Consider the following 26,548-nt stretch of genomic DNA (forward strand, 5'->3'; position numbering starts at 1 on the left):
TTGTGAAAATCGTCAAAAACGCCGTCATCAATATTTCTATGCAAAAAAAAAAAACTTTACACGTTAGCTCGAAGATATGAATTTTATGTTCTCGTGGCAAGAACAATATCTCAGATATTGTTCTTGCCACTCGAACATAAAATTCATATCTTCTCCCCACCGTGTAATATCCTCTATCTATTACGTGCTTCCAAATCCGTTGAGCTCAGCAAGATTGCGGAAAAAAAAAAAAAAAAAAAAAAAAACGTATGCAAGAATATGATAGGATAGGGTAGGACAGGGTAGAAAGGTAGCTAAATTCTTTACATTCCAATTGCTCTACTTTACGGATAAACTGAATTTGTCATTTATTCAGCTGCTTTCTGATGTTGTGGTACTCCTGATTAGTTCATATTGGCTACTCAACCTACACTGGATATTACCTTGAGAAATTTAAGAAAGGTTTTTAATATACATCTTTGTAGCTAAACCTAATGACTTTTATAGCTTATAAACATATTAATCAATTAGTTATTATTTTTTGTCAATTAATTACTTATTTATTTGATGAAATAACTATTAAGTTACTTCTTTTCACTTAAGTTTCGGTTGTGTATCAGGCGCAGTAAAGGACTCAATCGAGTGCGGATCGTGCCGTAACTTGCATAGATAACCAACACAGATAGGAAAATTAAGGCGGGAATTGATAACCACCATAACATAAACCCCACCCACTTCACTGTGGTATGTTTCTAGCAAGGAGAACTCAGTTAGTACATGTTAACGAGATCTATCAGCAAAAGATATCTATTGGAAAAAAAATATATTTATTTTAAGCAACTTTGGAAAAATATATATTTTAAGCAACTTAAATTTATCTTCAAAGTGAACAAACTTAACTACAAACTTACATACAGGGCACTTGTCGCCAAAGAAGAACTTTACTTCTTTGGAATATCGGCTAACTCGGACTGTACTTACTGTGTCTAGCAATATTCGATAAGTCATACTTTCATTCTAAAAACTCCTTTAGCGCAAAGTGATGTAGAATTTCCTTTTGGTAAAAACGTAAATACCGGTCAAGTATGAAAGAAATCAAGTTATTACGCAATAAAATAAATACCCCGCCTGGATGGTAAAGCATGTTAGTCCATCACTAAGTTGACCCCAGCATTAACTTGCGGATTTTTACCTTGGGAAAAAGAGACACTGTGAGAGTGCACATGCATGCCCAAACAAACATCACCAATAACCCCACTGGTTGATCGGAGACTAACACAGCCATCGAGCCTGCCATGAACCTCTGAAAAGTCGTACTATATTTCACAAATTGCGCTCCGCATTCTGCAATTTCCTCGAGAAAGCTCTTAATTCGATATTTTGCGGACGCTTTCTCCGGCATTTCTTCAGAGCATTTTGAAAAATTGGCATCCTTAAGCTGTACACAAATGGATTTACAATGGAATTCCCAAGCTGCCACGAACCTCTGAAAAGTCGTACTATATTTCACAAGCTGCACTCCGCATTGTGCGGTTTCCTCGGGAAAGGTCTTATTTCAATATTTTGTCGACGCTTTCTCCAGCATTTCTTAAGATTATCTTCCAAAAATGGCATTCTAAAGCTGTAAACAAATGGATTTACCATGGAATTCCCAAGCTGTAGAACAATCACAAACCACACCGCCAGCGGAGAGAAACATGAACAGAAGTCTCTTGTTGTGATCATAACGAAAGCGGGAAACCAAAGGACAAGCGATACGGCGACCAGTATGAAAACTGTCCTAGACATTCGCAACGATTTTTCTCTTGTTGCTTGGTTTTGGAAGTCTGATACAGGTGCTGTACTCTGCAATCGTAAACGAATCGTTAGGTAACTTGTACAGATAACCAGCAGAGAAACAAAGAGAACCGAAGCGTGGGTGACAGCAGCATACATGCTGTCTTTAAGATATATCTCCAACAACGTCACCCCACTGATACAAACTCCAGTTACCCAGACGATAACAATGCTGTAAACGTAAGCACGAGTACTTATTACACGATGACGAAATGGCCACAGCACGGAGTAAACACGTTCCAGCGAAATTAGAACGAGAAAGAGCACTGAGGTACTGCTACCAAATACTTGGAATGCCCACCAAAGACTTTCTATTTTCTCTTCTTCGTTTCCACCATTGGGAATTGTGTTAGCCGCGAGATCCAGAGCTTCTCCTAGTCCTGCAAGTAAATCCGCCAAAGCAAGGTTGATCAGGAGAAGAAACGTTCGTTTCAAACTGAGACTCTGGGTCCAGAAAACAAAATTGTGAACACGTTTCCCGTGACGATGATGGTTACCTCAAGTGTAACGATTAGAACGAACACAGCGGCAGTCGTTGAAAGAAGCACGATTTAGTTTTCCTTGCTTCGTGGAAGAATGTATGCTCCGTAATTCGTTTTTTTTTTTTTTTTTCCCTGAAACACATGTTATTTTTAAGAGGACTACCAATCTCAGTAGTCAAAATTAAAATATTTTTCTCACGAACGAACGAGGTAGGTTTTGACAGCTGGCAGTTTCTCATCAGTCAAGCGTGATTAACAAAAATGATATCATCCCTTTATTTACTGATCTACGCGGTTAAAACGTATTTAAATTAATTTTTATCTTGCAATTATGTGTTTGCAACATTAATGAAACCGAAAGTCATACACCACTTCTTGTAATTTCGGTGAATGAAACATACAATACCTATTTATCTTTAGTATGGCTACTTTTCCACCGTTATTGTCCCAAACCATCTGAGTTACAAGAGATGCGCGCTTTTAAGAATTATTAAAATATGTTAAAAGAGAATAATTAAGGTTTATTCATTATCCCATATTTACTTGAAGACCACTTGTTCAATTTTTATCTCTGCTACATTTCTCCATTTTTATTTTATTTATTTATTTATTTATTTATTTTTTTTTTTTTTATTCGAGTATGCTTATATCAAGTTATGAATTTAACATTTATTTTTTCCCGTTGTAGCGCGTTCCACCATTGATCATTATATTAAAAAGATTTAGAATATTTTGCATAAAGACCTTAGAACACAATAGGCATCATTAATGATCGACAACAAAAGCTGTACGTTAATCTATTTTCTATTTCCCTTTTGAGATGTCTTTTGTTTAGACACAGATAGCTGTAAGTAAATACACGTCGATGATTCCGAAGGTAATCTCCGCAAAAAGGTATAATTAAGAATGAACATATCACGGAGAATTAAACAGTTTTTTCATAATGAGCTTAAAAACATCAAGGTATAAAATATTGCGTTTTCACGTTATCCTGTTCAAATAGTTATTTGGCATGTACTATGGCGATTTAAATGTCGAATTTTCACAAATACTTGTTTAAAATTTCGGTATAACAATAAAAGCTCTATTTCATTTTTTTTTTTTTTTCTTTCCGAAAAAAAAAAGGCCAAACGCCATTTGGATTAAAACGAACCAATATTTAATAGGTAAATGTGAAATGCCAACATAAACGTACAAAGCTTCAGGGCTTAACATTTACTTTTAGCCCTTTGATGCATCGCGTGAGCAAAAGTAGTTATGAGCTGAAATAGCTTTTTATTCGTAAATTAAAGATAAAGTCTTAAGTTCCGTTCACTTAATTAAGTTTCGGTTGTGGATCATGTGCAGTGCAGGACTCAATCGAGTGCGAATTGTGCCCTAACTGTGCATAGATAACCAACACACATAGGAGAAGACAGGAATTGATAGCCACCATATCTCATACCCTCCTAACCCACTTCACAGTGGTATGTTACTAACAAGGAGAACCCAGTTAGTAAATGTTAACGTCATCTCTCAGCAAAAAGATATCTATTGGAAAAAAAAATCTGTTTTAAGCAACTGAAAATTATATGCAAATCGACTGTACAAACTTATAGAATTTTACTAAAAAATTACACAAAGGACACTTGTCTCTAAAGAAGAACTTTCCTTCTTTGAAATACCGGCAAACTTGGACTGTACTTACTCTAACAACAAAGATTCGATAAGTCATACTACGGCTTTCATTCTAAAACATTCTTCAATTAAATTTTACAATATTTTAATGAATTAAACGTCACCTCTTTCTCGCAAACTGATGAAGAATTTCCTTATGGTAAAAACGCAAATATCGGTCAAGTGTGCAAGAAATCAAGTTATTACACAATAAGATAAATAAATCCGTCTCGGTGGTAAAGCATACTAATCCATCACTGAGATGACCCCAGCATCAGCTTAGCGGATATCCATGTTTACCTTGGGAGACAGAGACACCGTGAGTTCTGTGAGAGTACCTTGCCCAAAGAAACGACACTGGCAATGACCCCATTGCTCGATCGGAGACTAATATGATAATTACATGTATAAGGCCATCGAGCCTGCCACGAACCTTTGAAAATTCGTGCTATATTTCACAAGTTACACTCCGCATTGTGCGGTTTCCTCGGGAAAGGTCTTATTTCAATATTTTGTCGACGCTTTCTCCAGCATTTCTTAAGAGCATCTTCAAAAATTGGCATCCTAAAGCTGTAAACAAATGGATTTACCATGGAATTCCCAAGCTGTAGAACAACCACAAACCACACCGCCAGCGGAGAGAAACATGAACAGAAGTCTCTTATTGTGATCATAACGAAAGCGGGAAACCAAAAGACAAGCGATACAGCGACCACTATGAAAACTGTCCTAGACATTCGCAACGATTTTTCTCTTGATGCTTGGTTTTGGAATTCTGATATAGGTGCTGTACTCTGCAACCGCAAACGGATCGTTAGGTAACTTGTACAAATAACCAGCAGAGAAACAAAGAGAGCCGAAGCGTAGGTGGCAGCAGCATACATACCGTCTATAAGATATATCTTTAACAACGTCACTCCACTCATACAAACTCCAGTTACCCAGACGATAACAATGCTGTAAACGTAAGCACAAGTACTTGTTACACGATGACGAAATGGCCACAGCACGGAGTAAACACGTTCCAGCGAAATTAGAACGAGAAAGAGCACTGAGGTACTGCTGCCAAATACTTGGAATGCCCACCAAGGGCTTTCTATTTTCTCTTCTTCGTTTCCACCATTGGGAATTGTGTTAGCCGCGAGAACCAGAGCTTCTCCTAGTCCTACAAGTAAATCAGCCACAGCGAGGTTTATCAGGAGAAGAAACGTTCGTTTCAAGCGGAGTCTTTGGGTCCAGAAAACAAAAATGGTGAACACGTTTCCTGTGACGATGATGGTTACCTCAATTGTAACGATTACAACGAACACTATGGCGGTTGTTGAAAGAAGCATGATTTACATGTAGTTTCCCTTGGTTCGTGAAAAAATGTTTCCTCCGTAATTGTTTTTTTGTTTTTTTCTTGTTTTTTTGTTTTTTTGTTTTTCCTGAAACGCCTGTTAATTTTGAGAGGACTACCAATCTCAGTATTCAAATTTAAAATATTTTCTCGCGAACGAACGAGGTAGGTTTTGACAGCTGGCAGTTTCTCATCAATGAAGCGTAATCAACAAAAATGATATCATCCCTTTATTTATCTACAGGCTTAAAACGTATTTAAATTAATTTTTAGCTGGCAATTATGTGTTTGCAACATTAATGAGAACCCAAAGTCATACACCTCTTCATACAATACCTATCTATCTTCAGTATGGCTACTTTTCCATCGTTTTTCTCCCAAACCATTTGAGTAACAAGAGATACGCGCTTTTAAGAATTATTCAAATATGTTTAAAAGAATAATTAAGGTTTATTCATTATCCCATATTTAATTGAAGACCACTCGTTCAATTTTTGTCTCTACCTCATTTCTAGATTTTTATTTTATTTATTTGTTTATTTACTATTTTTTTTTTAACTCGAGTAAGCTTTTATCAAGTTATGAATTTAACATTTATTTTTTCCCGTTATAGCGCGTTCCACCATTGATCATTATATTAAAAAGATTTAGAATATTTTGCATAAAGACCTTAGAACACAATAGGCATCATTAATGATCGACAACAAAAGCTGGACTTTAACCTATTTTCTATTTGCCTTTTGAGATGTCTTTTGTTTAGACACAGATAGCTGTAAGTAAATACACGTCGATGATTCCGAAGGTAATCTCCGCAAAAAGGTATAATTAAGAATGAAAGTATCACGGAAATTATACAGTTTTTTTCATAATGAGCTTAAAAACATTAAGGTATAAAATGTTGCATTTTTACGTTATCCTGTTCAAATAATTACTTGGCATGTACGATGGCGATTTAAACGTAGAATTTTCACAACCACTCGTTCAAAATTTCGGTACAACAGTAAAAGCTATATTTCATTTTTTTTTTTTTTCCAGAAAAAAAAAAGGCTAAACGCGATTTGGATTTAAACGAACCAATATTTAATAGATAAATGTGTAATGCCAATATAAACGTAAAAGCCTTGAGGGATTTACATTACTTTTAGCCCTTTGATGCATTGCGTGAGCAAAAGTATTTATTACCTGAAATAGATTTTTATTCGTAAATTAAAGATAAAGTCGTAAGTTCCGTCCACTTAATTAAGGTTTCGGTTGTGGATCATGTGCAGTGCAGGACTCAATCGCGAGTGCGGATGGTATCGTAACTTGCATAGATAACCAACGTATATAGGAAAAGGCAGGAATTAATAACTACCATAGCATACCCCCTAACCCACTTGACTGTGGTATGTTTCTAGCAAGGAGAACCCAGTTAGTAAATGTTAACGAGATCTCTTAGCAAAAGATATCTATTGGAAAAAAAAAAACTGCTTTAAACAACTTAAATTTATATGCAAAGCGACTGGACAAAGAGAGTCGAAGCGTAGGTGCAGCAGTATACATGTTGTCTATGAGATATATCTCCAACAACGACTCTCCACTCATACAAACTCCAGTTACCCAGACGATAACAATGCTGTAAACGTAAGCACAAGTACTTGTTACACGATGACGAAATTGCCACAGCACGGAGTAAACACGTTCCAGCGAAATTAGAACGAGAAAGAGCACTGAGGTACTGCTGCCAAATACTTGGAATGCCCACCAAGGGCTCTCTATTTTCTCTTCTTCGTTTCCACCGTTGGGAATTGTGTAAGCCGCGAGAACCAGAGCTTCTCCTAGTCCTACAAGTAAATCAGCCACAGTGAGGTTTATCAGGAGAAGAAACGTTCGTTTCAAGCGGAGTCTCTGAGTCCAGAAAACAAAAAATGGTGAACACGTTTCCTGTGACGATGATGGTTACCTCAAGTGTAACGATTACAACGAACACAGCGGCGGTTGCTGAAAGAAGCTTGATTTACATGTAGTTTCCCTTGCTTCGTGGAGGAATTTTTGCTCCGTAATTGTTTTTTTTTTTTTTTTTTCTTCCCTGAAACACCTATTAATTTTGAGAGGACTACCAATCTCAGTAGTCAAAATTAAAAAAAATATATTTTCTCGAACAAAGGCAGTAGGTTTCGACAACTGGCAGTTTCTCATCAGTGAAGCGTGATTAACAAAAATGATATTATCCCCTTATTTATCTACAAGGTTAAAACGTATTGAAATTAATTTCTAGCTTGCCATTATTTCGCATGTGTCTGCAGCATTAATGAGAACCCAAAATCGTACACTTTTTCTTGTATTTTCGGTGAAGGAAACATACAATACCTATTTATCTTCAATATGAGTACTTTTTCATCGATTTATTTATTTATTTATTTATTTTTTTATTTTATTTTATTTTTTTTTGAGTCCGAGTATGCTTATATCAAGTTTTATAGATAGGACCCTGCGCGCGCTCTGATTGTTCGAAAAGCCATGTTTTATCAGAGTATAAAACATAGAAAAAGCGTGTTTTATTGTTTTGCACGTGTAAAATCTATATCATAAAGCAAATGAAGAAGCCTAAACCGTGAATTACGCTGTGATGAAACTCTCCGGACATTTGAGAACACTCGAGAATTGCCTGCGGCTCAAGTTTTCTACATGTCCCTCATGTTCTCAAATGCCCGTCGTGTTTTATCACAGTGTAAACACGGCTTAGGCTTCTTTATTTTGTAAATGAACTTCACATTTATTTGTTCCCGTTGTGGTGCGTGCCACCATTGATCATCATATTAGAAAGTTTTAGAATATTTTGCATAAAGGCCTTAGAATACAATGGGCATAATGATTGACAAGAAAAGCCTATCGTTTGATCTATTTCTATTTGACTTTTGAGATGTCTTTTCGTTTAAATACAGATTGCTGAGAGTAAATACACAGCGATGATTCATAAGGTAATCAGCTCCCCAAAAAGGTGTTATTAGGAATAAACATATCACGAAGACTTAAACATGCAGTTGTTTAATGAGCTCAAAAACACCAAGACATGATATATTTACGTTATCCTGTTTTATTTACGTTATCCTGTTCAAATAGTTACTTCGCAAATACTATGGCGAGTTAAACGCATAGTTTCCACAACCACTCGTTCAAAATTTTGGCATAGAAACATTGCCATAATAATGTCTTGAAAAAAAATAGAAAAAAGCTATATATTTCAATATTTTTTCCCAGAAAAGAATAAAAAATAGTGAACATGATTTGGCTTAAAACGAACCAATATTTGGTAGATGAATGTGCGATGCTAATATAAACGTAATGGACTCGAGGGCCTTACATTTCCTTTTAGCCTTTTGAGTCCCTTTGATGCCTCGCGTATGCAAAAGTCGTTCACGTCCGGGGCTATTGATGTCAGTCAAATTCGACTGAATAATAATAATAATACCGTATTTTCTCAATTAAACGCCGGACCCCGATTAAACGCCGGCCTCGTATAAACGCCGGGTCCACGAGGCCAATTTTGAAATAAACGCCTGGGGTGTTTAATCGAGGCCCCGGCGTTTGTTCGAGGCCCGGCGTTTATTTGCGTTCGAACCCACAATTTGATTTTTCCCTTATTAAATAGCACTACTGCGACATACTAGTACGTTATGATGTTTTGATAATCTCAATAAACGTTCAAAAGGAAAGGTCCGGCTGAACATAACAAGAATAGTAGCTGTACAACAAAATGAAACAAAATATTCGTGTTCGTGTTGTCATTAAGTCTTATTACCTATGACGCACTTTCTTTCGTGTGTTATAGTGCTCACTGTCACTAACATTGCGAGGATCCCTCCAGCGTTTGTTTATGAGCTGTTTCAATCTTGTCATAAGTTGTCCTTTCCGAGAGGAAATCGCACATTGAATAGAAATAGGGACTTCAAGGCCGCCTTGTTCCAAGTTGCTAGCTCGGTAGGTTTCCTGTCTCACTTTAGCCGGAATTTTCCCTCCATGTTTTACAAAGAAGCAAAGAGCGGAAGAGAGTTCGATTGGATGTGTCCGACATTTATCTTCTCATTATCAGGGTCATGCACACGGTAAACAGCCATCGCACACGGATCGTACTCGTTGTTTTCTTCATGACTTACAATAAGACCTACGCCGATCGCAATATCTTTCCAGGGTTTTTCGGTAACGTGGTACCCTCGCACACAGCAATCAAATTCAAATGTTTCCTCGGTTTCTTGAGTAGCCATACGTACATTAAGGTCTTACTACAATAAGGATAGAGACCAAATACCACCTAGCTTAGCCGTCTTAGCAGAGGAAAGGAATAAGACCGGATGGTTGCGTTACATGCGTGACCACACACGTGCATAAACTTGACCTGGCATTTAACAGGCTTCATGGTGTAAAATAACAGTGTACCGTCAACATTTTTCAATCGTTGTTAGGATCATGGACAACGATACTACCAACAATTCCACTGAATCTCCCAGTGGATCAAGTCAAGAAAATGATCAGAAATCGCCTCTGCAGAGAGGTGCAACTAGTGGAAAGGGAAAGAAACGACACAGTTATAGCATAAGCACAAAACTCGAAGCAATTGCTCATGCAGAAAGCAACAGCAAAGAAGCCGCCGCACGAAAATTTCGCGTGGACGCTAAGAGAATCCGAGAATGGTGCCAAAAGAAAGCGGAGTTTGAGAATGCAGCAAACCCAAGGAAAAGACTAAACGGTGGCGGGAGGAAGCCTCTTTCCACTGAGCTTGAGGAAAGAGTGCTCGAGTGGATTCACGATATGAGGGCCACGAGGTCAGCGCGTTTCCAGACGGGCAATTAGCAAGAAAGGAGAGATCATTTGGCATGAGCTTAAGTCATCGAACGAGACTCATGCCCCCGCTGGTTCTGACAGCAACAAAGAGATATCCCAAGAAGTCTTCAAAGCAAGCAATGGCTGGGTAGCTCGCTTTATGAACAGACATGGATTAACTTTGCGCAAACGTACCTCCCTAGCACAGCATGACCCCGGAAACCTTATTGATCGTGTCATCAGTTTTATTCTTAACGTGAGGCGCAAATTTCATGAAAAGGAGTATGCAAAGGAAAACGTAATTGCTATGGATGAAACACCGATCTGGCTTGATATGCCAAGCTCTACTACTGTGAATGAGGCTGGGGCATCGAATGTCACCATAAGGTCAACTGAACATGAAAAAGATAGAGTAACTGTTTGCCTAGCGGCCAAGTCAAATGGGCAAAAACTAAAGCCATTCATCGTCTTCAGAGGTGGGAAAAGAGATGTAAAGAGGATGAATGAAGACAGACCTTTATCAGGAAAGTGCATCATCCGCTCCTCGGCCAATGGATGGATGAATGAAAGCGGTCGAATGAGTACAGTTTGTTGTAGGCCGCCTATCATTTGCTCCGAGACTTCTTGTCTGGGACACATACAAATGCCATATGACGAATGGAGTAAAAGAAGCCCTTCGGCAGGCTGGTGTCGATTCAGCGTTGGTACCTGGTGGCTGCACAAAATATATCCAGGCTCCCGAAGTGTCATGGAAAGAGCCTTTTAAGGATCTGTGCCAAATAGCGTACAATGACTGGATGGCAGAAACAGAGCATGAAGTAACCCCGGCTGGTCGAATAAAGGCACCTTCACGGCGCAGCTGTATCGAGAAAATATTATCGGCCTGGGAAAGCCTCCCAAATGACGTAATCAAGAAGAGTTTTGAAGCGTGTGCTGTCTCATTGCCCGTAAACGGATCAGATGATGACAAAATCCATTGTTTTAAGGCAGACGGCCCACTTAGTAATGGAAGGCAGGAGTTTACAGAAAGGGCCGCAGCATTTTTTATTGCACTGCAACATGCTGCTCCTGTTGATGAAAACGATCCGTTCGCGGATTTAGAGCCAGACATCTGTGAAGAAGAAGTTAACGAGTTTGCTGTTTATGACGATTAAGGTACATTAAAAATCGTAAATGCGGACGCTTAACTGATAGTATCAACGAGAACGATGGCGACATTGCCGTTTATACGGAACTTAAAACTTTGTATCCATACTTGCTCCTATTTATTTTACATATTTTTGTTCTGTTCAGTGCCACATGTCCTGATTGTAACATACATGTGCTGTTTATAATGCTGTATCTTTTAGCAATAATCATCCTCCAGGACTCAGGGATAGTTTACCGAATGGAAAAGTCATTTCGTGTTGACAAACTGCCCTTGGTTTCGGAGGATGGGTGAATAAATCAATCTGAAAAAAAATGACAGAATATTGCACTTCATAAATAAACGCCGGGCCCCGATTAAACGCCGGCTTCAAATAAACGCCGGGTCCACGAGGCCAATTTTGAAATAAACGCCGGGGGCGTTTAATTGAGAAAATACGGTAATAACAATAATAATAATAATAATAATAATAATAATAATAATAATAATAGTAATAATAATGACAATAATAAACATTGCTCAGTGGACATGTATGCAGACGACACAGCTATATACCTTGGCAGTCAAACTATAGATACCTTAATTATTTTTTTTTTAATCAAGATCTTGAACGTTTAGCCGAATGGCTAGAGGACAATGACCTTGCTCTGAATCTTGCCAAAACCAAATCCTTATTATTCACCTCTCAAAGGCAAAAAAAGCGCGATTGTAAGCTAAGTCTGATTCTTATAGGAAGGGAAATATCCTGTGTGACTACTTTCAAATATTTAGGTGTCGTGTTTTACAACTTAGTTTATGACCTGGAAGGCTCACGTGGACTATGTGTGTAAAAAGGTGGCGAGCAGAGTGGGTATTTTGGGCCGCATTAGGGGTTTCTTGACAAAAGAGGTGTTTATACTAGTTTACGATACGTTCATTTTGCCATTGTTTGATTATTGCGATATCGCTTTGAGCAGCCTGTTACAACAAGACCAGGATAGACTACAGCGCCTACAACAAAGATCTATACCCGTATAATGAGAATTATACTAGGGCCGCGGAGCGGCCTGAAGTTGTAATTCAAATTATATGAACAGATGAAGTGAGAAATATATGAGACAGAAAATGGTAGGAATTTCCCGGTTAGTGCTTCAAACCACTTTTTAACGCCATGAGAAGGGCGACCCCCGCCCCCCCCCCCCCTAAAGAAACAATGAAAGGGGCCTGGGTATACCCACTAGGCCCTGGGACCTAGATCTCGTGGTCCCATGATGCTTCGGTGGCCTTTTGACGCCATGCAATAGACAGGCAAAAGAGAAACCCCATAGAAGGGAGGGAAGAAGGGTGGTAAGCTCATATATTTCTCACTTCATCTGTTCATATAATTTGAATTATAACTTCAGGCCGCTTCGCGGCCCTAGAATAAATCTCATTATATTTCACAGACTCCGTTCGAAATATATGAGAAAACAAATGGTAGTTTTTAACGCTGCTACTAAGAGCAATAAAACAGCCATGGTTCCACATAACAAAAACATATAAGTCGTAGATGCACCACGCACAGAATGAGCTTTAAAAATTTGACAGTCTATTCCTGCTGCACTCATAAAGGTTCGTAGCTAACGCCCCAACGATGTAGAAGTGACCAGTTTGTGGAGGCGTTTAAATGAAATAAAAAAACTTATCGGGAAGATAAAACGGGATAACGGGTCGAACGTTCCTGGATGATTTTAGATATTGTCTAAAACAATCTATGGCACAGAGCTTCTTGTCTTGGTCAAAGCGGGCAAAAAATGCTTCCGCTGGTTTATCTGCACTGCCAGTTTTTCTAGGGACGGTGAGTTTGAAAAACACCCCTTCTGGAAGGACGCTTCAATGTCTGAGATTCAGGGAAACCAAGGCAGAAATCCGTTCAGGACAGATTAATGCAAACGGGGTGACTAACTTCACTGAGATAGCTTTAAGTAATAGGGTGCTGATTTTCCCCAAAGAAATCATGTATTTAATCATAACATCAACATTCCAGGTATCGGAATACCTGGGCTTTGTTATTGAAAGCTCCTTTAAGGAACCTAGTAACGTAAGGATGCTGGCCCACTGAAAAAACCATGTATCTTTGGATGAGTTGACGAAATAGCTAGGCCTTCGTTAAAGAGTTCTGTTAAGAAAATTAGAATGTCACTTATAGATGACGAAAGATGATCAATTTGCCGTCCAGAGATACGATCGGCAGCGTTTCGGTTCAGGTTCAGGTCGGTCGGGTCCGTTAAGAGGGTTGGACCGTTCGGTACCAACACTGGCTGAGATATAGAAGTTTCAGCAGAATCGGCCACCAGGGCTGGGCTTGCTAAACTGGAGCAACGAGAATAAGATCGGTTTGCTCGATTGTTACTTTTGTCAGGGCCTTGGATATCCGATTGAAGGGGGGGGGGGGGGGCCTTAGCCCCTTAGTGGAGCCCAGTTTATCGCAAAGGCTTCTGCGTAGATGGCTCCAGGGTCGGGTCTCCAACTGATGTAATCCGTGAGTTGGTTGCCTAGACGACTCGCAAGCAGATCCGTCTGACAATTCAGCAGAAAAGGCTGAGTATTGTTGGGACCAGCTTCCACTCGCTCATGTCCTTGAATTCTCTGGACTCCTTGTCCGCTGAGACGTTGTGTCTTCCTGGGATGTGAGAAGCTATCAGAAGGATGCCTCTTTCCTGACACCAATCCCACATCTCTAAGGCCAGAGTCGTAAGTTGGGAGAACGTGTACCCCCTTTGTTGTTGATGTAAGCGATGGCGGTAGTGTTGTCTAGCCAGAGAGATACAGTAACGTGAAACTTACCTTTGAGAAAGGTTTTTCAGTAAAGCCAAAAATGGACGCCTTTAGCTCTAAATAATTGATGTGTTGGAGAGACTCCTTTTGTGACCATCCTTTTGCACTCTAACCTTTCTTGGATGCGTCAGTTGTGATCACATCGGCGGAGGAAGGTGCACGGGACTGCCGTTTGCATTGAGGGTGTGTTTCAACCACTAAGCACGTTCTACTCTGGCACTAGGTGACAGGGCAATCAAAGCGTGGTAAGACTCCTGGTTCATCTGTAGGCCCCGTATCAGACCTGACTGCAAGTGACGAAAGTGTATCGGAGCTCGCCAAATGGCTGGTCTCGAGGACTCTAACAGGCCTATTAAACTTGCTAGGTTTCGCAATTGATACTTTGAGAAACGAGCAGCCGGCGACAACAGTCTAAAATTTTTGTTGGCCTTTTCTGCCAGGAGTGATATTATCATGCACCTTGAGTCGATTTGGAAACCCGGGAAGGTTATCACATGTGTTGGAATCAGTGATGATTTCTTGAGGTTTATTGTAAAAACCTAGGGACTAAAGGAGAGTCACTACCAGCTGAGTATTTTTTTACTGCTACCTCCATTGTGGCAGCCAAAAGAATAAAGTCGTCCAGGTAAATAAGGACTCCAATGGCCTTGCTCCTCAGGAATGCGGCAACAGGTTTTAGAACTTTCGTAAAAATTCTGGGGGCTGAAAACAGGCCGAATGGAAGAGCTTTGAACTGGTAACATGTTCCCTTCCAAAAAAAGCCAAAGAACTTTCGGGAAGACTCGTGAACAGGCACCAAAAGGAAAGCATCTTTTTGAACTGTATATATTTGTCATGAAATCTCTGGTAAAAGCAATGTCTTTAGGGAACTGAGGTTTTCCATCTAGAAATGCTCGTTTACAATGAACTTGTTCAAAGAACGTATCACGCAAAGATCCTCCCTTTTTGAAACAGGCGGCTGTAAAAAACTGTCTCTGGTAAAAGGGGTCTTATGGCCCCTTTTTGCAATAACTCGTTCACTTCCTGGGATATTAGGAGTGCCTCCTGATCCGATGTTTGGGTAAATGGTGGAGACTTTTGAAAAAGAGTTTTGAGGAAACTTATCTTGTAACGTGACACAATTGAGAGAATCCGTGGGTCCGATGTTAGGGTTCTCCAAGACACTATGCACTCTGAGAGTCTGGCTAACGTCCCTTCTGGGGAGGGGGAAGAAAAAGCCCGGTTTGTGAACGAGGCCCTTGGTAATTTGACTGAGATTTAGATGGGTTTGAGTACCTAGTGGATTGGATTGGGCTTTTTCCGTGGCGGCACCAAGGCTCTGGAACAAACTACCCCTCCGGATCAGACTTCCATCATCAGAGGCAGTTTTTAAGGCTAATCTTAAGACTTATCTTTTTAAGCGTGCATTTGATTTGTAGTTTTTACTTTTCATTTGTAGCCTAATTGTATTATGTAACGTTTTTAATTCTTAGGATTTTAACTTTTAGGATTTAGGATTTTAGGTTTTTAAAGGATTAGGATTTTAATTTTAGGATTTTAAACTTAGGATTTTAATTTTAAAGTATTGTAAAGCGCCATGGACAATTAGTGGAAAATGGCGCTATATAAATGTATATTCATTTATTTATTTATTTATTTATTTATTTATTAAAGGTGTCTCCTCGATGTCTGCTTTGAGACTGGGAACTATTACTACGTCTAGAAAAGAATTTCCCTGTAGTCTGTGACAAATTTTTTGTGAGACCCCTTGACAACTCGGCCTGTTTTGAGGCCAAGGAGGGGATATCATCTCCAAATAGCCATGATTTTTCATTAGGCAGAGGTAGTTCCGCGAGGTTTGTCCTCGAACGGTTTATGGCTGCGAGGACTCTCTGTCGTCTCAGGATAGACAGTTGAGCATTGGGTGAGCCTAAAAGGCAAAGAACTTGTTCAACAGCTACTTTAATTTCCTCATAAAGTGGAGCTGAAACATTTTCGACACAATCATGAAGGCCACAAAGTGGACCCGTGGCAATTAAGAAAGCACACTGAACATAAAACATTTCCTTATCCTTTTATTGTACAAACCTTTTGCATCCACTTCAGGAGTCGCACAGTCATCCAAAATAACAAGAGATAACTGGTAAGATAAAATGTAATTTTCTCCAAAAATTAGAATCCAGAAACTTGGAGAAAGAAGCTGATGGTTTCCAGGAGGTTGACTTGGCAACTGGGTCGAACAGCCCATGATCATCACTAGATTTCGTTGGGTTTTCAGCTTCGTCAGATGTCTTGCTAGACTGTGTTGGTGCCTTAGTAGGCGCTACGGGTGCCTCGATAGGCTCTACGGGTGCCCAAACTGGCGTAGTAGCAGTCTTAAAAGACGCTTCGGTCGCCGAAGATTCGCTAATCTCCAAGCCTGACGTTTCACCAGCCATAATCGACAAAGCATCATCATCAGTATCTGCAATAGTTTCTGACTCATTTTCTCGGGACTCAAACGAGTCTCTTTGGTTGGAAAGACGTTCAATCGACTGAAGAATCTTCTGAAGGGAATCGTTTTCGTCCTTGCGCCGTTTCGGCGGGAACCCTTCATGATGTACGTCGGGCGACGAAACAGAGATTTTGGCGGGAATATGGTGACCGAGAGCGAGACCTTTTTCGCGACTTGTGTCTTCTATGGCATATGTTCAGCGATTTTAAATATCCTGAAAAGCGACAAATATCACCTAAAAGAAACCTACTGTGTAAAAGCACAGAGGTAAAGCCTAAAAAACGGTTAGCATTTGTAAAAAAAGCAGGGCAAAAGCAAAATACTTACCGAATGGTTTGAAGCACAAGGAAAAAAGCCACCGAAGCATCATGGGACCACGAGATCTAGGTCCCAGGGCCTAGTGGGTATACCCAGGCCCCTTTTATTGTTTCTTTAGGGGGGTTCGCCCCTCTCGTGGCGTTAAAAAGTGGTTTGAAGCACTAAATTCCTACCATTTGCTGTCTCATATATTTCGAACGGAGTCTGTGAATTATAATTACGTGTTGCACACGCTCCTCTGAGGCAATGAATCATTTACGTTGGTCGAATCTTTTCAAGAGGCGCTCTTATCTCCAAGTTATTTTTTGGCATTTTTTTATCACATTTTCGAACATTCATAGCTTTTTTTTTTTTTTTTTTTCATAGCTATCCCGCAAGGCAGAACAGTAGGTTATTGTACCTAGGGTGAAATCAAATTTTGGGAAAAGCACGTTTCTTTTTAGAGGAGCGAAAATTTTTAATTAGCTGCCCACCAACAACGAAAACCGAAGACATACAGACTTTCTGCCGCCGTACAAAAGGGTTTTTATTATCGTAATATTTGAGCTAAGGCATACGTGGCCTTCACGATGACTTTCCAAGATCAAGACCTGTCATACAAAATGGCCGATATTGCACAGTTTGGACGATTTCTAAAGACCCTGGAGCTGTTTTGTTTATTATTATTATTATTATTATTATTATTATTATTATTATTATCGTTATCATTATCATTATCGTCATCGTCATCGTCATCGTCATTGTCATCTTCGTCGTCATTGCCATTATCATTATCATCATCATTATCATTATTTTTTTTTTTTTTCCTTTTTGGGCTGACAACAATCCGAAAGGTATTTAAAAGTAAATACGAAAATAATTTTATGGTTAGCTCGAGACTCGAAGCGAAAATTGGAGGTAAACGAACGAGAGACTTGTGCTTTGCAATGTGGACATATGTTGTTCAAATGCGACTAAATTCACTTCGGATCGCAGTTTTTACGTTCAGAATCTCGATTAATTATTGAATTATGTGTATTGAGTCGTTTTTGGGAGCGTAAACTTCAGAAAATTTAGAAAAAGCTTCGTTTGGTTGGGACAGTAGGTTTATAATAAGGACGCGTAAGTTAATCTGAGTTAATATCTTCTTGCGGTCGCCATGGTAACGGAAATGTGACTCCTTTGTTTGCGCGTTGAAAAAAAACTTAGTAAACTCCAGTTTCGGTCATCTTTGGCTCTGTTTTCATGAGGTGTTTTTTCATAGAATAAGGAAAATGATTTCCCTCTAAATCGAATTCGACTAGGAGAGTGGAAATACAGTTTTGCTTTGTTTGTTTGTTTGTTCGTTTGCTTTTCCAACATCGTTTTTTTTCTTTTTTGCCAAATTTAATTCATTTAATTTTTCGAAAACAAATACTACTAGCTTCCATGAAGACAAACGTTTTTGGCTACTAGAAAGCATTTTTATTAACTTTTAAATGAGATATAGTGGACTAAATTCTCCTGTAAATATTTGTTGAGATATTAAATAAACAAATTGTATAGAAGACATTTTCCTGCCTTTTGTTTGAGACCTACAAAGCAATGTACCTGTTTATCTAGACTCACAAAGTCAAAAAATCTATATAAATAATGAATGCAAAGAGTAAAAATTCTGAAAGTTTCGCAAATGGCTGGATAACAAATTGCCTTACATTCTTCGAGCTATTCATTTGCCACATATTTAACAGGGACATTTTCAGTTAAACGATTACCATTTCTGAAATTCAGCAATTCAAAGATTTTCTGAAGAATTTCCCAGAAAATCTCTGAACTATTTACTCCTGTTTCGAAAGTTCGGTCAAATGGCAGAGACCCCTTATTTCGGAACATGACACATATTTCCGTTGGAAGTCCGCGATGAAAGTTAAGAGAAACTCGAAATTAAAAAAAAAGTAAAAGAAAAAAAAAAAGGCATAGCAGTATGTGACACTTCACAACACCTCGCTGTTCATTGTACCGAGGATTTCGTTATCTAGATGTTCGTTAATTCGAGGTTACTACTGTAGTACTATTTGAATTGGAGAAGTTATTACCCTACATTAATAATTGTTGTCCCTTGACCTGTGGCAGATGCTGGTTATCACGTGTCATTTTGGGAAGTTGAAGGAGTATAGGAATCATGTAGGATCTGTTTCACTTCTTATGCTTCTTTTTCTTTCTCGCAAATGAACTTAGCCTTAAAATCACAAGGTACGTCTGACCACACTTCTTCATATATAGTTACACAATCCTCCTCGACCTGGAAATTATTTGGCTCGTCAGTTCCCCAGTTCTCATACATGTACGCGTTCAATGGACTTCCGTCAGACCATTTCCAATGATTTTCCATGTCAACATCAGTCAGGCCAATCCAGTAGCCCCACGTGACACTCGAATCTGGAGCCAAGGTATTAATGAAGGACCTTTCGTCGCTGGAATCAATCTTCACAAGCCGGGCATCCATGAAATTGCAAAATGTTTCCGCTTGTTCCCAGGACTTTAGGGTCGAGAAAACGGCATATTGAGAGGTTTCATATGGTGTCCAGTAAGAAGGGCATGCTGGTGAAATTATAAAGTGGTGTATTGATTAGTGCATGCAAACTCAAATCTCCAGCCACCACATGGACGACGTTGGATTATATTCAACAATGATTCGCTTCAGGCTCAGTGAACATTGGTGAATATTCACCGAGACGAAGTTGAGGTGAATAATTATTGTAGTATAATGTTCAGAGGTGAATACAATGGACTACAAAATAGCGGACTAAAACATAAAAACACGTACAGACGCAATTGCTCGTGCATGCACGTATGCAACCGTAACTTTAATAATAAGTTTACATATACACCGATTGTCAATCGACTTCAGCAGAAAAAACGAGCGAGTGAAACACTACGAAAAATAAATTCATCCGGTACCTTTGTTTTATCGTTGTTGACTTCATTCAGAGCTGTCATCATCGCCTAAAAATGAGTAGCTTTAGTTTGAAGAAAAATAAATTTCGGTCAATCAATCTGACCTGCTGGCTATCGACGCAACCACTGTGTTTACGATTCGTAAGAGCCTTGAATACGAGTTCTTGAAAAAAAAATTGCTCTAAGGGCGACAGCAGTCATTTTGAAAATTCTCCATCCTTTTAAATATCCTGGACTTGGAGTGATGTCTTTCGAATAAATGAAAACTTTATTTGGTAACTGTCCACCATGGACGAGATGGCAAAGATGGCAAGCCTAATAACCAAGGTCTAGCGGGGCGAATATAGCGTCATATGATGAGCTTTTCGACCAATCATAATGTCCAATTTTTATATTCACATCGTGAAATTATACTAAAAGATAATATCTATAGTTTACTTTTGCATTATATTATAAGGTCACCGTATTCCTTCAAGTCGGCAATTTTCTTCAAATTTGGATTTTTCGTTCAAAGTAATGATGAGCGCATTGCGAAACACAATGATTTTTTTTTAGATTCACGCGAAAATTGCACCAGGAGGTTAACGGTAGTAAACGTTCCCTGTACTGATTGGCTTAATCATCTGAGAACCCAGTTGCAGGCGTTTGTGGGCGGACATTTTTTTTTGTTTTTTTTCGCTTAAGGGACCGTTCATTTTTTATCAGGTAGGGGGGGCTGGTGGGATTTGGGGGGGGGGAGGCATGCGAAAAAAAAAGGCTTTCGAGGGGGGCCATCTCAAAAAATAAGGGAAAAAGGGGGGGTCACGTGAAATATTTTAGTAAAACTTTAAAATGGCATAATGTTTGAATATCAAAAAAATTGCTATAGAATAAACATAGAAGGCAGGATACAAATTTATTACAAACTTTCCTTCTGCTTTAAAAAAACGTTTGGCGACAAAAAGCATTTGTAGCTACTGAAAAGAAGTATTTAACACTGTTATTTTCGAATGCAACTTTCACTGGCACTCATCTTCATCTTCGCTGTCGTCGAGTTCTTCGTCGCCGCTTGTGCTGCTATGGGAGTCTCTTTCACCGATGCTGCAAGAAGCAGCAATGCTTTCCGTCAGAGCGTACTCTTTAGGGTACATGAAGGTGTAAACATAATCTCTGACTTCCTGCTCAAGGTTGTTGGTGATTCTGCTTCTTGCAGCATTGGTGGAATAATTCCCTTCCAAGAGCTGTGCGATGTATGGCCCATCTCTTCTAAATAACGACGTGGCAACATCCTCAACTTTAATACACTCTTCCGGGACGGCCGTTCTAGGAGGGTACACAAGGCATTGTGGAAGATCATTTCCTAGCGGGTTTCCAACACAGATTCCATAAACTCGTTGGACGTTGTTTTCAGTCCGCTTCCTCTTTCTTTCATTAGACTTTCTGCGGTTTTCTTTTTTCCTTCTCCTTTTGTTGATGTGCTGTTTGAGTATGCCCTTGAATATGCTGTTATAATTGCTCTTATTTTAATTCTAGTGCTTCCATGTCCTGCGTGACCTTCGTCAACTTAACCAATTTGGTCTGTTTTACATTAAAACTGTGGGCATTCATCAATTCAGATGAGGGAGATGCCAATGAGAGGCCAAATGCCACACGCTCAGGGCGAGCCATAACTAGGAGATCCGAAATTGACTTCTCTTTCTTTTGATTTGTTTTTCAAACAACAGCTCTCTGTAGTATAGGGATTGTAAATATTGTCTTCACAGTGAGCACAAAACGTGAAGTAGGGGGATAATATTAAAAAAGTTGAAATCTAAATACTGTTTGTTCAATTTTTTTGAGGGGGGGGGGTCATCCCAAAAAATGACCGCTATAAGGGGGGGCCACGGGAAAAAATTGGTAAGCTTAGGGGGCGTCATGCGATTTTTAAATGGTGCTTCCCAAATCCCACCAGCCCCCCCCCCCCTCCCTCATAAAAAATGAACGGTCCCTAAAGCAGTAACTTTCAAGAGTTTTATTCCAAGGGAATTTGTTCGATTTCTCTTAAATTTGGACAGTACGTAGCTAGTTTACTGTATAAATGAAAAAAAAATGTTAGCAAATCGTTAATTCATTTCGAAAAATGTTTTCTCTGAGGGGGAGTTTTGTACGATTACTCCACATTTTTTTTAATCCCATTTCGAAAATGTTCTGATATGTTTACTGCAATTGAATATGGCAAAACGAAGACACATTGTTTTACCGCTTTGGGTGTTGAAACCAAGGAAAAAATTAAATTGCTGAAAAACAAAATTCGCTTTGACTTCTAGCTTTCAAAAGGTGATTCAGGCGCTCGCATTCAGTGGTCCAAATTCTTGGTATAGTTTGATAGCCCACTCTATAAGCTTTAATTTGGTAAAGAGGTTTAGGTGTTTAAAGTTTAACCTTCACGCGTTACATCACATGGACGCGAGACACCTCTGAAGGTATACGGTAACCGTAATTGTTTTAAAATGATAGAGGAAACTAACATACCTAACTATCATTAGCTTACATAATTCTTGACAAGATTATATCACTATTGGAGAATTATATTGTACAATTATATCACTTTTGGAAAACCAATATGGTCATTGAATATCTGGTAGATAAGCAATAATAGGTGCTAAACTTTTTTTCATTGTCCCAAATGAAATATCTCTAGTTTATATAATAATTGTTGAAACTAAAGGGGAGCAGGTTTTGGGCGGCAAACTCAGTTCAGAGAGTTATTTTATTATTATTATTATTATTATTATTATTATTATTATTATTATTCTGCTTCCTTTGCTGCTGTTGTTTTTTTTTTGTTGCCGTTAATCCGTCCAACGTTAGATTGCTAACTGAATTAGCCAGAATTCACGTTTCAGGTGCTAACCAAACGTGCTAAATCGTAAGCGGGCTGTTGCGTTGGGAAAATGTTGGGGTTATGTATTCTAATGCATATCCTTAAAGTTTATAGTAAACCGAGAACGAAAGTTTGTATTTTGTAATTTGGACTGTGCGGTGGCTGGCACAAGGAGTTCCAAATATTTACTAGCCAGGGCTGTCGCCAGGCGATATCCTGTCACCAAGTACAGAATCAGTGGTTATTTCCACGTTATCATCTTTATTGTCTTATTTGCCCTCGTCAAACTACATTGTATATGAGGCCACGGGGAGAGAAACCATCGAAATTTTGAACCTGCAAGCGTTCGTTACTTTCCATCAGGTCATCGCAGAGAGGCCTGAAAGGAGCAACCGAGTTACTCAAATACATGTCTACTGTACTTTGAAATATTTTTTATGCCCTAAGTAGGATATTGAATAGCGCGAACGATTGTTAAAGTTGGATGTAAATGCCTCACCCTTAGAACAACCATACACTTCCACTCTCATCGACACGTGATTTTTCCAAGCCACTGGACGGAAACGGATATATCGTGCCTTGATTGGTGGATTGAATTCATGATAAACAACAGAGTCCGAGTTAGTGTTCCCATCAAAAGTCTAAACCAACAAGATGAGCAAATGTTCTGGACAATTGTTATAAGAAATGTTATGAGTCCACAAATGTTGTGGCACAAAGTAACGTGGAAATGGCCCATTACACTTGCATTCAAACGATTACCCGTACTAATTAAAATAACTATTTATCACTATCCACCTCAGTGACAACGGCCGTCATCAGTACCATGTTTAATTGAAAGGGATTCAAGATAGAATTTAAAAGCTGTTGTATAAACAGAATGATGATAAAAATAAGTATTCGAAGTAACTGAGCCCTTAAAACAAAAAGGCAATACAAAAAACGTTCTTGAAGTACGTATCTGGTGTTCTTTTGGCTACCCTATACTTTACCTTTATACTTTCCCCTTGTTCTCTGTAGTACTGAAAGTTCTTCTTATCGTCACTGTACTGTAGATTGTATTTATTAACCCACTGGTGGCAACAACCATTTCTTCCTTGCGTTGCTACTGCTGTTATTACAAAGGACTCGCAGCCCAAATAAACCTGAAGCCACTGATTAGCATCATTTCTGACGGCTGACCAACCTCCTTTTAATGTTCCAGTGGCTTGGAAGTGTAGTCTGCCCTGCTTAGCGGCGTGGTTGGCGTCAAAATGGGACGAAGCACTTATCTGTCCATCACCGATTGTTCCGCTTTGCATCCCAAGAGCTCCTTGACAATCTAATTTAGTGAACAGATTTGGTTACAAAGTTTCCTGTAACGCTTGAGTAATTCTCAATTGAGTCTCTTAATTAATACCAAATCCAAGGAAATTATTAATCCGCCCAACTGCAAAGCAAATCAGGTAAGCGAATAGACAATCCAGTGATCCAATCCAATCAATCATGTACATACAGCTAAAACGAAACGCCGCAGGCTGCGTGCTAGAATACGCGCCCAAGTCACGATTAGTTTGGCTTTTATCCCTGGCTGTACAAAGTGGCGCGAGAGTTTTGAGCCAATCGCTTAGCGTCATAACACAAAACCAAAATATCGACACTCGAATGACCCCCCTCTAACAAAACTCTAAAGTAACAGAGATGTCCTCCGTGTTTTTCATACCACCCACAGCAGTCCAGAAAAAAGGAACCATCCGCTGAAAATGTTTAACCTCGTTCTTAAAATAAAGATTGTTGTTGTTGTTGTTGTCGTTTTACTATTTCCAGTTACTGTATTGTGCTTACGTTTAATAGTAGTTTCAAAGTGATGTCTTAAGTCATGGCACGAGAAATAATATCTTGGTTACGACAAAATGTATTTCATGAGAGCGCGTATTTCTAGTCGACCAATTTTTATTTCCAAAGTTGTTTGATTTTCCCATACTATATCCCCTGCTTGGGAAAATATTCTTTCTTTTTCTTTTTTTTTTTTTTTTTTTAATTAAATAATGTTTAACATTTAAGGGCCCATTAAGGGGTCTTTTCGAGCCGTTGCTAAGGAAAATTTATTTTCATATAACCTTGTCATTTTTAGTTAGTTCAGAGTTATTTCATGTGTTTTAACTTTTTTATGATTAGCAACAACAGTGATGACGTCATCAGGCCACGCCCTTGGTCATGTGACTAATACTGAAAAAACGCAAAGGCTCCCAGGCAAATTACTTAATCGGGATTTTTTCATAAATCTAATATTTCAATTTAAATCCTCATTACGCTATGCATAAATTTTGTTTCATTTCTAAAAGGTCAGATTTTTAGAGAATTTTAAAATATTAAAAAAATAGTAATTTTCTGAAGAAAGCATGATTTCGAATAAAGAATGCATAGGTATGTTTCAAACTTTGGCTTTAAACTAAATCCTTCAAAAAAAAGGCTGGATTTAATGAAAACCCGGGTTTAGCATTTAAAGAAACCGGAAGTGCGCCCGATATATATTGGAAGTTACCTTATCAGCATGTGCGCAATTTACACTACCAGCGCACTTCGGTAAGATCAAACAAAGTTACACGGAGTTAGTTTTTTTTTTTTTTTCTTTCTATTGCTCTTGTTTTTCTGTCTTTCTCTTATTTTGTCTTTGCTTGTACTTTTTTTACTTTGCATTTTGTGAAACACAAAGAGAAACATCTAAAATGTAAGCGAATTTGGAAGTTATTGAGTTGTTTTTATTTTCCGCGCTCAGGCTAACGTAAGTAACCGGAAGTGAAATTTCACCTCCTTAGCAAAGCGCGCATAAATTGGTTAATGGGCCCTTAAACAATAGATAAATTGACACATTTGTTCTCACAAAAAATAAATAAATAAATAACGGTTTTGATACCTTTTGTACACTGTTTTTCACTGTATCGCCCGCGGCAGGCACACCTATATCCTCTTTCAGTGAAACCTACTTGACAGACTTCATACTTCGCATGGCAAGGGTTTCTGTGGCAACAATTCTGTAAAAATAAAAAAAACCCACAATCATATATAGATTTAGTAAAGCCTAAAAGCAGAGCTCCTGATTACAATACTTAACCTAGCTTCAGCCTGCGATCCAATCGAAAGCCTATACCTGGGTAGCGGTCAACTTAAAAAAAAAACACACGAGCCGAATCGAATCGATGGAATTCCGTCAGAGATCGAATTATTACTACAATCATACACACATACCTCGATGCCATGATATGTATAGCTTTTTCTGTTCGATAGCTGGGAGAGTGTTGGGCTTTCATCGGTGGCGTTGTTTAATTGGCATACGTGATTTCCCCCGTCATACGGTCCCACATTTACGGACACACAGTTTGGCTCCAAATAGCATTCCACTCGACAGCTCCCCTCATTGGTCACTTTCTCAGTTCTTATTACGTGACCACTGAGTGCTTTGTCTGATGCCGGCTCTTTGAATATTATGATGCGGTCGTATTCATCTGTGAGCTCTTCAAAAGATAAGCACATTTATTTAGCTTCATTTAGTACTTTCATTTCGCTATACTTGACACATTCTTTTTTTTTAATCAATCGGAATTTTAAACTGTTCTGATGGTAAATTTTACTGTCCAGTCAGCAAAGCCGCCACCAGTGAGCGTAATATGTAGATTTTGCCTAGTCTAAAAGCACTAACTCCTATAAATTGCTAATCATGCACTCAACACCATAACCTTTCAAAGAAATTCACCAATAAGCATTTAGCCAAAGTGGCGTGGATGAATTGAAGACCAAATAAGGGAGAAAATCTCCATTAACATTATCTCCAAATCCCTACGTGTGAGTGTCAACTTATAGCAAATCCTGTTCGCTATTTTAAAAGGCACAAATTCTCAACAAAAGATGACCGAGTAAACGAAATGTTAAATAAAATTCGTTTAAGATTGATTATCACTCAAGATAAGGCCGAAAAAAGCATTTA

At 38.8% G+C, this 26,548-nt stretch overlaps 2 protein-coding genes and 1 pseudogene across 3 annotated transcripts; all 3 read right to left on the reverse strand.

Moving 5' to 3' along the window:
• Window positions 1–872: 872 nt before the first annotated feature.
• On the reverse strand, window positions 873–2,360 carry LOC145480475 (sphingosine 1-phosphate receptor 1-like; annotated as a pseudogene).
• A 1,151-nt stretch (window positions 2,361–3,511) lies between these two features.
• On the reverse strand, window positions 3,512–5,375 carry LOC145483139 (sphingosine 1-phosphate receptor 1-like). The gene has a single exon (XM_081461733.1). It carries the CDS (start codon window positions 5,285–5,287, stop codon window positions 4,409–4,411), a length of 879 nt encoding a protein of 292 aa, XP_081317859.1. The 5' UTR covers window positions 5,288–5,375; the 3' UTR covers window positions 3,512–4,408.
• Window positions 5,376–17,509: 12,134 nt separating this feature from the next.
• LOC145482864 (discoidin, CUB and LCCL domain-containing protein 2-like) lies at window positions 17,510–26,146 on the reverse strand. 2 transcript variants are annotated; one of them, XM_081461501.1, is made up of 4 exons: window positions 25,481–26,146; window positions 23,577–23,905; window positions 23,084–23,225; window positions 17,510–19,385 (listed from the first exon to the last, which is right to left on the reverse strand). In XM_081461501.1, the coding sequence occupies exons 2-4, from the start codon at window positions 23,883–23,885 to the stop codon at window positions 18,988–18,990; spliced, it is 849 nt and encodes a 282-aa protein (XP_081317627.1). In that variant the 5' UTR covers window positions 23,886–23,905; window positions 25,481–26,146; the 3' UTR covers window positions 17,510–18,987. The 2 variants fall into 2 exon arrangements, with proteins under 2 accessions (XP_081317627.1, XP_081317626.1); XM_081461500.1 differs by having other exon boundaries at window positions 23,577–24,013.
• Window positions 26,147–26,548: the final 402 nt, after the last annotated feature.

This window comes from Orbicella franksi, chromosome 3, assembly GCF_964199315.1.
Source record: "Orbicella franksi chromosome 3, jaOrbFran1.1, whole genome shotgun sequence".
Taxonomy (NCBI): domain Eukaryota; kingdom Metazoa; phylum Cnidaria; class Anthozoa; order Scleractinia; family Merulinidae; genus Orbicella; species Orbicella franksi.